We start from the raw sequence: 14,184 nt of genomic DNA on the forward strand, positions 1-14,184 counted from the left end.
GATTCCAATATGTATACACTAGGTAGAAGTGTGAACGGATATATCAAGGTCGGCTTACTGTAACACGATTGGAATTAATTTGGGATAATTGGATTTTCATATTTTTCAAATTTCTCAAAAATGTTAGGTGCCCTATAGCTGAATGTTGAGATATTACAAATTACTCATAAAAAAGTGTGTAACTTAAAATGAAAAACAGATGAGCTTACATTTGTAGATAAAATAGAAATTACTTCACCATCCAAATATCGCAAATTAGTTCCAATCGTGTTCTGTGTAACATGAAGGAATGGAAGGGGCAGGTACACCCAGTGTATCCCTCTGTCCTGTTCTCGGCCATTTGTCTCAGCTCGCTCACTTAAGCTCTCTAAATAATACACAAGGTAGGGAAGCTTTTATCCACAGATTTTTAAAATCCGACACTGTCTGTTATTTAGTGTGCGACCAGTGAGCAAGCTGAGCCGAGCGGTCGAGCATCGTTCTAGTGACAGAACTCGGTTTTACGACAGCTGCCATTTTAGATAATCAGCGATAATGTCAGTAGTTCCCACTAGGTAGCTGTAGACCTGGTAGCGCCAACGGCAGCACCTCCTGGGATTGCTCTCTGATTTTCTTGTTTTTGTTACCAATTTTGGAAAGCCATCGCCGTGGTTCTTTTTCACATGCTTTATGAATGTCCTGGGAACGTACTGACATTCTCTGGTGAATATATTTTTGACTCTACACCGATTTTCCTCAGAGATAATTCTTGTATAGGATTTTGTTCAGCGAAGTTACTGCAGTGCTTCAGCCAGCTATTCAGTGTCATCTGCATAATACATTCCTGCTAGTCTGTTGTTACAGAATATTCCTGCACTACAACAATGCATGTGGTGAAGTATTCTCGATCGATGTTACTGGAAATGAAAACTCCAACCGAACTATTTCAACCTATTCAACAACAAATGATGTCAGTTTTGAGACATTTAGGAATTAACAAGATCCCTCGGACCAAGAGAGGTTGTAAAGCATGTGCTAATCACCAAAGATCTATAAGACCAGTCATTGGCCATCGACCTTTTGCCAATAATGTAACACCTGGTGTAAATCTGCAAAACTTCAGTGCAGTGCCTACCAGCAGATGGGATTTGCCAACATTGTATAATACTAACGTAAGATGCCGGACTACAAACTAGACGAGCTACAGGAGACCATGGAATCTAATGCCATTGATCTAGCCTGCGTCACTGAAACTTGGTGCACAGATTTGATCCCTGGTGAAGCAGTAATAATCCCTGGATACACTATGGTACGACGTGATCGGAAAGGGAGACGCGGAGGTTGAATTGTGAACTATGTGAAGTCTTACATTCCGTTTAAAATCTGGTCGGAGTTGCAAAGAGACAATATTGAGTCCCTGTGGATTACAATCAGACCAAAACGGTTACCTCGTCAATTTTCCAATATAACTGTTGGGTCAATCCATCATCCACCAGGTGACTGCCATATAATGACATGCAGAAGCATATAATTGACTCTTTGGATCTTATCCTCTCCAAACACCCTACCAGTGGAATTTTAATCCTCGGTGACTTTAATAAATTACCAGAAAGTACCATAAAACGAACCCATCAACTCAAACAAATTGTTACTCACCCTACAAGAGAAAAATCAGTTCTGGACAAAATATTTACAAATATGGAAATGTTGTATAAGTGTCCATCAATTCTACCCCCTCTCGGCAGATCTGACCATAATACAGTTATTTGTCAGCCAGAACCTCAAACAAATTTCAAACCAGGTAAATTGGTGCCAATGATGGTAAGATCCAATGACCCGAATGGTAAAGCTATGTTTGCAAATGAGTTTCAACAAGTAAATTGGTCTCCTCTCTATCACTTAGAAACTCGTCAACAACAGTTTGATTTCTTTTATCATATTATAAATTACCTACTGGATAAGTATCTGCCTACCAGAAAGGTTAAGAGATGTACTACTGATAAGCCATGGATCTCCGATAAATACAGACATCTTATTGCACAGAGACCAGCAGCATGGAAATCAAATGAGAGTATTAGATTTAAACAAAGTAGACACAAAATTAATCGGTAATCAAGATACATAAAATCTCAGAACTACCATAGCCAGGTAGAAGATCTCCATATGACTAATCCAAGTTAATGGTTGAGAAAGACACAGGAAATTATTGGAAAGGGAAAAGATTGGGATAACAACTTGCAGTCCCTGGCAAACGATGTAAGCAGTGATGCCGGCAATTACCGTCCGATAGCATTAGCAACTGTTTTCTCGAAAGTCTTTGAACACATTTTACTGTCACTTTGTGAGGAATTTATTAATTCACACTATTTACAATTTGGTTTTAAACGAAAACATTCCACTGGCCTGTGTTTATTTGCATTTGAAGAAATCTTTAGTTATTACACCAGTAATGGAGGACCTGTGTTTACTTGCTTCCTTGATGCATCTAAAGCTTTTGACAAACTTAAGTTAATCACTTTAAATTGGTCAAAAGCCCACTACATCGACGGGAATGTTCCTTTATATGTTGTACGAATATTGTACTATTGGTACAGAAATCAACTCAATTATTAGTCTGTTTTCTGTAAAATGGAGCAATGTTATATCAGAGTGGTTTTCTGTTTCTAACGGTGTAAGACAAGGGGGAGTACTCTCTCCGTATTTTTTTAATGTCTATATTGATGATCTCATAATGAGCTCTGTAAATGCAATGTTGGCTGTACTATGTGTGGTGTCAGTGCTAACACTTTAGGTTACGCTGATGACATGACTTTACTCAGTCCAAGTGTGAGGGGCCTACGCCATCTTCTCAGGATATGTGAAGTGTATGGCAAGGAATATGATATAATTTACAATGCTAATAAGACTGGGTGCACGCTTTCCAATGGGAAGAAAACGAACATTCCAAGAATACCCTCAGTAAAACTTACTGGTAACAAATTGAGCTTTGTTTCTGCGCACAGCTATCTGGGTCATGTAATATGTTGTGATGGGTGTGACAACGAAGACATCGCTAGACAGAGATGTGCATTTTGTGTAAGAGCTAACATGTTACTCAGACAATTTAAAGTATGTAGTCCGAATGTAAAGAAAGCATTATTTATGACATATTGTAGCAATATTTACTGTTGCAATCTTTGAACTTCAAAGTGAACTTCAAAGTTAAACAGATGAAAAACTTTAAAACTATGTATACAACGTTTGGAGAAGACTTCTCGGTCTTCCTCCATTTTTAGTGCATCAGCTATGTTCGCGACAAACCATGTCATGTCTCTAGGTGAAGTTATTAGGCGTAATATGTACGGTTTTAAGTGTAGTCTTGAAAAGTCATTACATGTATTACTTGGAGCGATCTGTTCATCAGATAGAGTGACAGATAATACATTCTTTAAGGATTGCAGAAAGCAATTGTATCTTCCAGTAATTTTTTTCTCTGGTGTGTATTTTTCTCAAATTGTAAACTTTTGAGCAAAAAGCATTTATCCCAGGGACTGAGTGAATTTTTCAGGTGCTTCCTTTTGTATTTTCCTGATATGGACATTTCAGTCTCAAATAAAGAACTATTATTATTATTATTAAACAACTTGTGACACAAATTAATGCATTCTTTCAAAACGTCAGTGCACATCTCCAGCCACTAAACCTTTCTAATGTAATTAAATGTAAAGGTCAAATCCCAGATAAATTCATCATCAATGTGTTTGAAGTTGAACAAAAAATTGTTGAATGTCAAAGTTAACAAATCTGTAGGACCAGATATGATCCCTAATTGGATTTTGAGGGACTTTGATGATATCCTTGGTAAGCCCATATGCACAATTTTCAATAGTTCAATTCATGAAGGTTACGTACCCTCAGTGTGGAAATATGTAAATGTTTGTCCCATTCCTAAGGTCAACCCACCATGCATTTTGTCAAAAGATCTACGGCCAATAGTTATGTAAAATACTTGAGTCGTTTGTTGTTACATGGCTTTTTGAAGAAGTCAAGGATAAAATTGATCCGAAGCAATTCGGTGCAATTAGAGGCACCTCCACAACCCACTGCTTGATTGATATGTTCCACCAATGGTATCCGGCTGCAGAACAAGGCAAAACAACACACACTCTTCTGCTAGACTACTCTAAGGCTTTTGACCTTATTGATCATAACATTCTTATCAAGAAAATGAAAGATATGAAAGTCTCAGCAATTTTGGTGCAGTGGATAGCTGCTTTCCTTAGTGACAGGCAACAACGTGTCATACGAGGACAAGAGGTCTCAGACTGGATTTAAGTCCATGGAGCTGTACCACAGGGTTCATGGCTCGGTCCCTTATTATTTATCATAATGATAAATGATTTGAAACCCAATGTCCTGACATATAAATTCATGGACGATACAACTATGTCTGAGTCTTTTCTTTGTCAAAGCGCCATGCAGGGGTAGTAAATTACACAACTGAATAGTCAGAGGTAAATAACATGAAATTGAACCCAGACAAAACAAAAGACTTGCTAATCTGTTTTAAGAAAGACAAACCAAACATTCCAAAAATTGTCATAAATGGAACGGCCATAGAAAGGGTAAAGGTCCAAAAACTCCTCGGAGTTATAATAAATGATACACTCTCTTGGTCTGATCACATTAACTACATTTACAACAAAGCTTCAAAACGTCTGTATTTTCTCAACCTCCTTAAAAGATCAGGGTTGAGCACAAAGCATTTACAAACATGCTACATGTCAATCATAAGACCCGTAGTCGAGTATGCATGTCCCTTATGGCATAATGGCCTCACATCAGACCAAAGCACCCTTCTTGAATCAGTTCAAAAGAGAGCATTTCGAATCATATATCCAGGGAAGTCATACCAAGAATCTATTACAACTAAATGCAACACACTGCATCAGAGAAGAGAGAATCTATGTCATTCTTTCTTTCATAAAATTTGTATTGATACTGACAAGTTGGAGTACTTAATCAACCCAGTCTCCACCAGAAAGACTCGTCACTCCAAACAATATGCTACTCCTATAGGTGTCGTACACAAAGGTTTAAGAATGGTTTTATCCCCTACGCTCTTTACAGTTATCAACGATAGCTTTCCTTTTTATATGTATGCGATTTTAGAACCACTTTGAAAGATTTTTATGACTTTTAACAGAGCAATTTTAATATGCACCTTTTAATTTGTATAATTCTTAATTGTAAGAATTCAACCTGTCTGTACTTGTATGGAATCTGGTTGCAAAAAGTGTAATAAATAAATAAATAAATAAATAAATAAATAAAGCAAAAGGTTACGTCATCAAGGAAAATCGAAAGGGAAAAACAAAGGGTAAAACAGTCAATAAAGACAGAATCTTCCTAAAACCACTACATTCGAAATACACATCCTGATATATACATTTAAATAAATTGTGGTTGAAGTATAGGTTACAAATAAACTCATTACCCGATAGATGAGGCTCTATGATTCCTCTGTTCGGGTAACTTTGATTTGTGTGTACTTTTGGACGATTCATGCAGACAATATTCATAGCTTTTTTATGTTCATTATGATGAATACAGTTTAGTTTGCTGTCTATTTTTCAGGACATTTCTGTTCAGGCTTGGGAAAGTTTCATATTATATACATATGACTTTCGATACATTTTCAGTCCCCCTTTCTACAGTCAAAATATACTGCACACCCTCGAACACAGTACCAATTTTTTCAAGTCGCCCTCAATCCCCTCCTCCCTCTCCAGATGTTCGTGCAGTGAACGCTGCCTGAGGTCCGGCAGGGATCATGAAAATGGCCCACTCTATGTTTCTAGCGTGTTTCCTTATCGCAGGAATATACAGTGTTGCAAATTTGACGATTGTGCATATGGGACGGGCGTGTTTGCTTTTGTCACCATTTAGTATACGATTTAGCCATACGAAGAGTGAAATATGAATCACACCTACACTCCCTCGAACACACACTACATAAAAATTCTTATTGATCAGATATGGGTCACTGCATCATTATCTTCAGAGCATGAGCAGGAACAGACACAAAACGAAACAAATGCCATTTAACTATCAATATTCCAAGCTGATGCCCGCTTACCATAACAATCTCCATGGAAACGGCTGTCGCAAGCTGGTGCCTCATCTTCTTTATCGAGGAGCTTGTGTGATGTGTACATCTCACCTTCGTCTCGTATCTTTTCACACTTGCTATACATACATCGCGCTCTTGCAATGTTCCTGATTTCGCAGATTTCCAGGCTGAAGAGACTTGCCCGCGTCAGATGCTGGACAGTTCTGCTTTCGCTGTCAGCTGCGTTTGTTACCTGGTACTCATTCACACAGACTGATGGCAACACCCAACATGGAGAGATGGTGGACGTTGAAGGCAAGGTCCAGAGGGGAAGGGTAGACCTGGCGAATGGCAGGGTCACTGTTGACCTATCGCCACTTGACGATGCTATCACCCAGCTACCTTCCAAACCTACTGTGACAGCATCTGAGGACTTCATTCCAACCGACGGACGCATAGCTATCGTTCGCGGAACACCGGAATACAAGTTAATGAGAATGCTTAACGAAGGAGCGCATATTCTCCTTATGACCCGTTTTGGTACGGGTTCATCTCTGGCTGAAGAATTTTTTGCGCGCGACCGAGATTTTTTCGGAGTGCACGAACCAGGTGGGATGATACAAAGGAGCCTCGGCCTTCCTAAATCGGAAGAAACGCCCAGCGAGTTGGACAAAATACGTGAACAACTATTACGTTTTATGCATGACATATACAGATGCAATTTGAAATCGCATCAATATTTTTATGGGAGGCTGGATGAAAATGTGAATTATTTGGCAGATAGCAGAGGGCCTGTGAATAACGACATGGCTAGGCGTGTGTGTCGTGATCGTCAAAATAAAATCATAACGACGTGCAGGTTATACGACGTATTTGATGCTGAGGAGCTTATCACAGAGAATAACGTGAAAGTGGTTGTTTTTGTCCGTGACCCACGTGGTTTGATATCGTCCAGGATGTCGTACCTCAACATGTCATCTCCGGACCATGTTGATAACGCGGGGACGAAGGTCAAAATTCACCCTAAAATGGTCAGCGTTGCCATCGAGTATTGCAACTGGATAAAGCGTAACTTCATCGTGCCGTCAACTTTACCGGAATGGCTCCGAGGCAGATATTTGTTGATGCGGTTTGAAGACCTGGAGGCCGAGCCGGCCAAATTCTTGCGATATCTGTACGATTTTGCCGGAGTACGCATGGACGACGATATCTTTCAGTTTACGGACGAGCCGAGAGGCGAATATTCCCAGTTATGGCGATGGAGGTTGAATTTGCAGCAAGCCACCGCCATTCAGGAAATGTGTGGTCGAGGCTTGTTCCGAAATTTAGGATACAAACTCGCTTACAACACAAACGAGATGTTGGACAGAAACATAAGCTTCTTTATTCCCTTAAAATCATATATGTTATATACGCGACGAGACAGTAACAGATAAGCAGAGAGCTTGAACAGTCACGCATGTTGTAATAGGTAACTGAAAGTGTAGCATCTGGGTATAGGAATGAACTCTACTCGACTTGTTCTGGATAAAATATAGCCTCGTCTACCCATATTGCTAGATTCCGTGGCTTTTAGTCTCTAAACAGTCTCATTACATGTGCACTCTACAAGTGGTCGATAGTGAACAATATCGGTCTATACGTTAAATGTATTAAAGTAATATTTTCAAACCAAAATTTGAAACAATTGCAGGTACGGTTTGAATATCATTTTACGCATCATACTCTGAAGGCAAAAGAAAACATCAGAAAACCATTCGGAAACACAGGTATGATTAAAATCTGTGCCGTGGTGCGGATTATTTTCACACGTATTTATAATTTAAACAGTTGTGGCGACATTTTTAGGGCTACTCAGCAGATATTACGGTGCTTTTAGACTAAGTGCATTATCCAGTTACAGAACAGGTGGTATGGAACAATCGTTCGGTAACTGCACAACCTAGGTCGAAAAATAATGTTACAGACACACGAACTTTTAATTGGGAGCAATTTGCTTGCAGATTAATGCACCTTAACTCTGTGGTTTTGAATTCCACATCACAATTAGCAGAAACACCTTAGCATTAACCCTTTCATTATCAAGTTTTGGCACAAGATAGGATGTCCGCCCCGGGCAAAGGATTTAAACGCCGTCTATACATAGTTGTAAACCGCTGTTATTTTCACAAAAAACTGAGAGGAATTTTCTTTGAAATATCAATAATAAAATTGGACATAGAGACTCTTTTTTTTGAAAAGAAATCGCTAGGTAATACCGTATGGTCTGATTAGCCATGTATCTGACGAAAGAAACACACAAAAATAACTTTGACCCACCCCAAAGTAACTTGCTTGTACAGTGCAACAACTCCTTAAATTAAACTTGGTTTACTGTCACTTGTTTGACTTATAGCTAGCGTGCATTTTTAGCACCGAAGCATATTTCGCTCATCTCATTGTCACTCTTCTCGTTTGTAATTCTCTTTGGCCGGAAAAAAGAAGACAAACAATTGAGGGGATCGACAAGACGAATATCAGATTCTGTATAATATAGTATTAAGTAACACAATGTTATTCACTATTTGTCGAGTGAGGGCGCAGTTAGACAGGAAAACGACGACCTACGACAACAAGTGAGGAGATGATGACAGGAGCAAGACAATGACATTTTCCGTACTTGTTCTCCTTTTTTTAAGGTTAAAGTAACTGTGGAAAGAGGACATCGGTCCAACCTCTTAAGGCAAGGCCACCTGTTAACAAATGAACGTGCCTAGCTCTCAAGCACAGAGGAAATAAGCGTCGGCCTACACAGTGTGTTCAGAGAATTACAAATCCTTGGGATAATTGCAGAGGTCTGTCCTTTGAAACATATCGATTATATCTGTCTGTTTGAATGAACAGGGTCACCTTAAATTATTTCTAATAATTTTCATATGCGTGTCGAGTCAGTTGTTGAGTCAGCTTATCCGTGTACGTTTACACTTTCCCATATTTACCCGCAGAGCAAAAAATGCTCAAATTATGTATTTGTATGCTTTTTGGGGCCAACGAGTAATCGATGGAAGTTAACGAAGTCGCTCGTAATATACGAGTATGCACTTCAGCAACGTATGAAATAATTGCCTGCCTGCCTGTCTGCCTGCCTACCTCCCTGCCCGCCCAAGTCAGGTAAAATTTCGGCTGGACACGTCAAATGTTACAATTACGTGCCCCGATGAGTGGGTTGAAATCATTCACGACTTTTTTGGTTTGCTGAGATCAAATTTGCTCCGAGGCCACAATTTTCAAATTCACCCTCCAGGGTGTCTGGTTCACATTTTCCGTGAATTTTCTATACCGTGGTATGGACGATCTGCAAACAGCAGCCTACGTGTAGTAAGGTTGCCCTGAAAGGGTTGAATATGGTCACGCATCGAATTAGGGGATGATTGTACCTTGCTTTCGGCAAAATAGCGCCCTCAGCGAGTTGTTTTTCAGCAAGCACCTGATACAAAGTAGTGGACAATGCGTGGTTTTCAACTTAAAGCACGGTCCTTTTGTGGAGGGACCGTGCTTAAAGCTTGGACATACCTCGTATGAAAATACCTCGTGTGACAGCTACGATTAATGAAGAGTCCAAACTTCCATGAAGCGTTATCTTTTATTCAAAAACAGTGAAACCCCTTCCTCTATTTTAGCATTTCAAAATCATAGTGACCCCCATGGATCCTCCGGCCGATCCAGGCTGAAGAAACTGACCAGTCCCTTGCCCTGCAGTAGCGCTCGTTCTCCATTTCCGTTTTGGTAGTATCTTGAATTTGACTGATATTCATCAGCGATATCTGCCGTGGTAAAGCTTGTGCTTTTACCGGTTCTGGACAAATACGGTTTTGGGGCAGGGGATGTAGAGCTAGAGTTGAGGGCTACCGGCGCGGCTTCATGAGTAGTGTGTTAAATACTGCCAAGAAACTGGATTTTATCTAAAATATATCGAGTGTCAAAACATTTGTGTACCTTTCCAGAAAACACATTTCAAGCTTATACGTGAAATTCTGTTAAGCTGTCTTACGCTTGTTTCTACTGTGAACATTTCACCTTCGAAGTGCTTTTTTTGAACTGATTGAAACAGATTATGTCGAAAATAGCTGCCAACGTCACTGAAAGATGTGATTCCCATCTGACTTGCCACAATGTTTGTCAGAGAGGATGTATTTTCAGAGTAAAGCTCCAGATTAAAAACGTGATATGCCAAGGTCCAGTGTAATTTTGTTCGAAAATGCTGCGATAGCCCTCCGGGCTCCTATTGGAGTATGGTATTTTGTATTAAAAACGCAATTCTTGCATTGATTAGAGCCACAGAAGGTTTTTATCTGAACCACCATTTTTTGTGGCTGATTAGAAGCAAGTTTAATTCAAATCGTAGTGCATGTTTTCGTGTTAATATCATGTACTGTTTGTTCTCGTTTATTTTTCCTTACCATCTGGTTTTATATTACTTTTCTAACTTGTATTGTATTGTATTGTATTGTATTGTATTGTATTGTATTGTATTGTATTGTATAGATTGTATTCTATTGTATTGTATTGCATTGTATTGTAACTTGTATTGTATTGTATTGTATTGTATTGTATTGTATTGTATTGTATTGTATTGTATAGATTGACTATTTTTGTTTTTAATGTCAACCATAATTTCATGTTCTTATACCCAAAGCATGTTGATGTACACAGCTTGTCAAAACTCGGCCTCTACTAGATGATAGTTTATACTCTGTCCAACACAAAGCCGCAAATTGCACTCAGACTTGTCTTTGTTGTTATATATGTTGGTGTTGTGACAGAAGTTATGTCTGTTTTCGGTTTCCCTACAATTTTCGACAGTAATATGGCTGAATGACTTATTTGTGCTGAGGGGTTTCTCCTACGCAAAAACAAACAAACAAACAAACAAACAAACAAACAAACAAACAAACAAACAAACAAACAAACAAAAACGTTTTGGGAAAACCAGGAGCTACTTACCTCGGGCGCTCAGTATACCATGATGCATGAAATCATAAATTATTACATGTGCTTTTCATGATTCCTAGTACTGTAAGCTGACTCGACAACTGACTCGTGGCAAAGAGCGACGGGGTTCACAATAGAAAAATGGCGTTACAAAAGAATCACCCTCCTCTTAAGCATGACATGGAGACAGACAACTAAAATGTTCGCGGAATCCTCAGGGTTGTGTGTCTTCGTGTGAGTAGGCACTGTGTGGGGCGTTCTTGTGTAAGGTCTGTAGGGAAACATCAGCGTTGCTCATCCGTTTCAATTCGTACATCAACGTGTTCTTAATTCATGTATTTTTTTCATTTTTGTCCGCTTTTGAGATTGCAAATTTACGATATCAACGTCGTATCACGTTTGTTTCATGGCAAAATACAGCAACGTTCAATTTTCGTCTTTTATAGATTATATGCGCATGCTCTGTGCCAAAGTCCTTGTTTACTGTTTTTAAAGGCAGACTCTTTGCGGCAGTGATTACAAAATATTGCAAATAATCATTGACCATAATAAGGGAACACTTGTATAGTGTCATACATCCTCACAGAGTCCTTAGGTGCTGAATATGAAATAATTGAAAACCAAAAAATACAGAGAAAACATTTGCGACTAGATGATAAATAAAAGAAAAAGAAAAATAGCAGCCACGAGTATGCGGGATAAGGTTAAAAGGCAGTGATGCTAACTTTTGATGATTCTTCACTATTTTTGGTTTTAACGTCAACCATAATGTCATGTTTTGCTCCCCAAAGCATGTTGATGAACACAGTATTCAGCTTGCCAACTCAGTCTGTAAACTGCGTTGTTATTGGTGACAAGTGAATTCTGGTCCGGAGTAGAATTCAAATGTAAACAATAACAATGCATTGTACACACATATAGGCGCTATGTTGACAAGCTAAATAGAGATGTTTCAAATTTCTGTTGGGAGTAGAATAAGAACTTGTAATCGACATACAAAAAAAATAAACTATCAAAAGTTAGTATTACTGGCCTTAGAAAACGGGCAGCAAAACATAATAAACAAATATAGTGTCTGTTATGGACAACAGGCATGTTTAAAAAGGGAGAGGGTTTACGTTTAGACTTAAAAAGCTTTCCATTTGCCTTATCTCGAAAGTCAAGGCATTCCATAGCTGTTGTACAACATAAGCAAATGTTTGATCTCCAAAATAACTGTAGTCGAGTAGGCACTTCGACAAGAAGATGCTTTCGAAAGAGCCAAGATTGCTGGCTGATGTATAGTGATGAGATCGTGGATTAACAGGTGCCATGCCATGGATTCCACGAAAGGTGAGGAAGAGAATCTTGAATTCTGTTCTCTGTTGTATCTGCAACCGATAAGGAGAACAAAGAGTTGGTGTGATCCTTTTTCATACTTCGATCCTAGTCTTTGCAATGAATCGCCAAGCAATGTTTTGTGACGGCACCACAGTCGTTCAGTTTCTTGAGGTCAGCCTTGGATATACGAAAGAGAAGACCTTTTCAAAAATCTACTATCGAAGACAAAAAGACGTGGACAAGATAATTGTTGCTTCCCATGTCAGATACTTCTTATTTTCCCCTATCTCTAAAGTGGGAGTTTGCTATTTTGCGTGCCTGACTGACATCTTTCATCGTAAATTTACTGTCTATACAATACCCCCCAGGTCTAAAGAGACATGGTGTTACAAACGATCATCTTAGACCGAGAGCGGGTTTATCAAGTCCGTCGAGAATCCCGGAAAGAGACTCTTTTGTCAACTGAAAAGATGAATTCAGAAACTCGTTTTTCAAGGCTGAATGATAGGATGTATAAAATAAGCTGTTTCTCCCAAATAACACTGCAAAGGAGGCTGGCATCATGTGCTACTTGTACGGACAATGAGATCGTGCCGAAGCTGACGTTGTTATCCTTCAAGTTCCACATGTGCTGCATCTGATGGCCACTTCTCCCCTCCCGTCACGTTCACACCTTTACAGTGACTTTTACAGTGGCAGGGTAAACCAGTAGCTTTCATAATTTTACACTAAACGGTGGCATACCTAATTAAACAGGAGTCTGGTTCCATGGACACATAATAATGCTAGCCGTTAAATAACCGTTTCAATCTTTTCTTTGTTGCTGTTCTGGATTTTTGGTCGATAAAGAGTTCTCGCGTGACCACGTGTTGAGGCAAGAGAGTATTCGAACATAGCATCCCAATTATTTGGATTTTGCTTATTAAATCGTTAATTACCCTTTCTGTCAAATTCGACCATTAAGAGTGCAGGCATGAGTGCAGGCAATGCACTCGCATTATACGACCATCGAATCAAAGCCTCGCTTTTCAAATAGGATTACAGCCGGAATTGTCTGAAACGGTTACCAGTTTCTACCTTACAACTAACCAGTTTCATGGTACTTTCTTTATAGATCTATATGAAACTCAACAAAACTCCTAAGCAACAACATTTGTAACTGCATCCATATCCTTGAAGTGAAATCCACCGAATGTGTTCTCCCTCGGTTAAAATATAATAATTTGACGAAGTAAAAGAATGTTTCCGATTCTTTACAAGGGCACTAGTATAATTTTTGAAAATGCTCTTTTGTATAATGTATACGTATCTGAAGGTCATATCTAAATCAGCAAAAAATTACATAGCATTTAGCTAAATTTCAAGACAAGTAAGTTCTCTCGTTAGCGCTCTTCTGCCTATTCAGTGTGCTGAAGATTTTCAAACATGACGTATGACGTATGCTCGCATTTGCACTGTTACTGGTGACAGTAGAATTCAGGGATAGAATGATTAGTTTTTGACCATACGTCGGATATAATACACATACACGATGTGTTGGACAAACTCTACATTCACCATTTAACGTGATCTTTCTGGCACAACATGAAATTGTGTTTTTAAACAGAACAAAAGTTAAAATGCACCAGAGTCACAGCTAATGGACCTTTTAAAACTCCTAAGCTTATACCTTTAATTTTAGTGACGAAATCGGTCAGTACTTTATTTAGGCCTACTAAGGATTTTTATCACACTTTCAGCTATCTAATACTAATACTAATAATAACAACAATCAAAATTAATATTTCAACTTTATCAATTGCACACCATTCCTGTTCCTATCC

At 38.9% G+C, this 14,184-nt stretch overlaps 1 protein-coding gene across 1 annotated transcript; it reads left to right on the top strand.

Annotated features, from left to right (window-relative positions):
- Positions 1–1,156: 1,156 nt before the first annotated feature.
- LOC139120650 (carbohydrate sulfotransferase 1-like) lies at positions 1,157–7,506 on the top strand. The gene is made up of 2 exons (XM_070685172.1): positions 1,157–1,288; positions 6,250–7,506. Exons 1-2 carry the CDS (start codon positions 1,157–1,159, stop codon positions 7,504–7,506), a joined length of 1,389 nt encoding a protein of 462 aa, XP_070541273.1.
- The last annotated feature ends 6,678 nt before the right edge of the window (positions 7,507–14,184 follow it).

Source organism: Ptychodera flava, chromosome 20 (genome assembly GCF_041260155.1).
Source record: "Ptychodera flava strain L36383 chromosome 20, AS_Pfla_20210202, whole genome shotgun sequence".
In the NCBI taxonomy this organism is placed as follows: Eukaryota; Metazoa; Hemichordata; class Enteropneusta; family Ptychoderidae; genus Ptychodera; species Ptychodera flava.

Bases quoted from the DNA above. Each gene is read 5' to 3' on its own strand.
- LOC139120650 (XM_070685172.1), top strand. From the start codon at position 1,157: ATGCCGGACTACAAACTAGACGAGCTACAGGAGACCATGGAATCTAAT. The intron at 1,289-6,249 runs GTACGACGTGAT...CTGATTTCGCAG, and splicing joins TAATCCCTGGATACACTATG to ATTTCCAGGCTGAAGAGACT.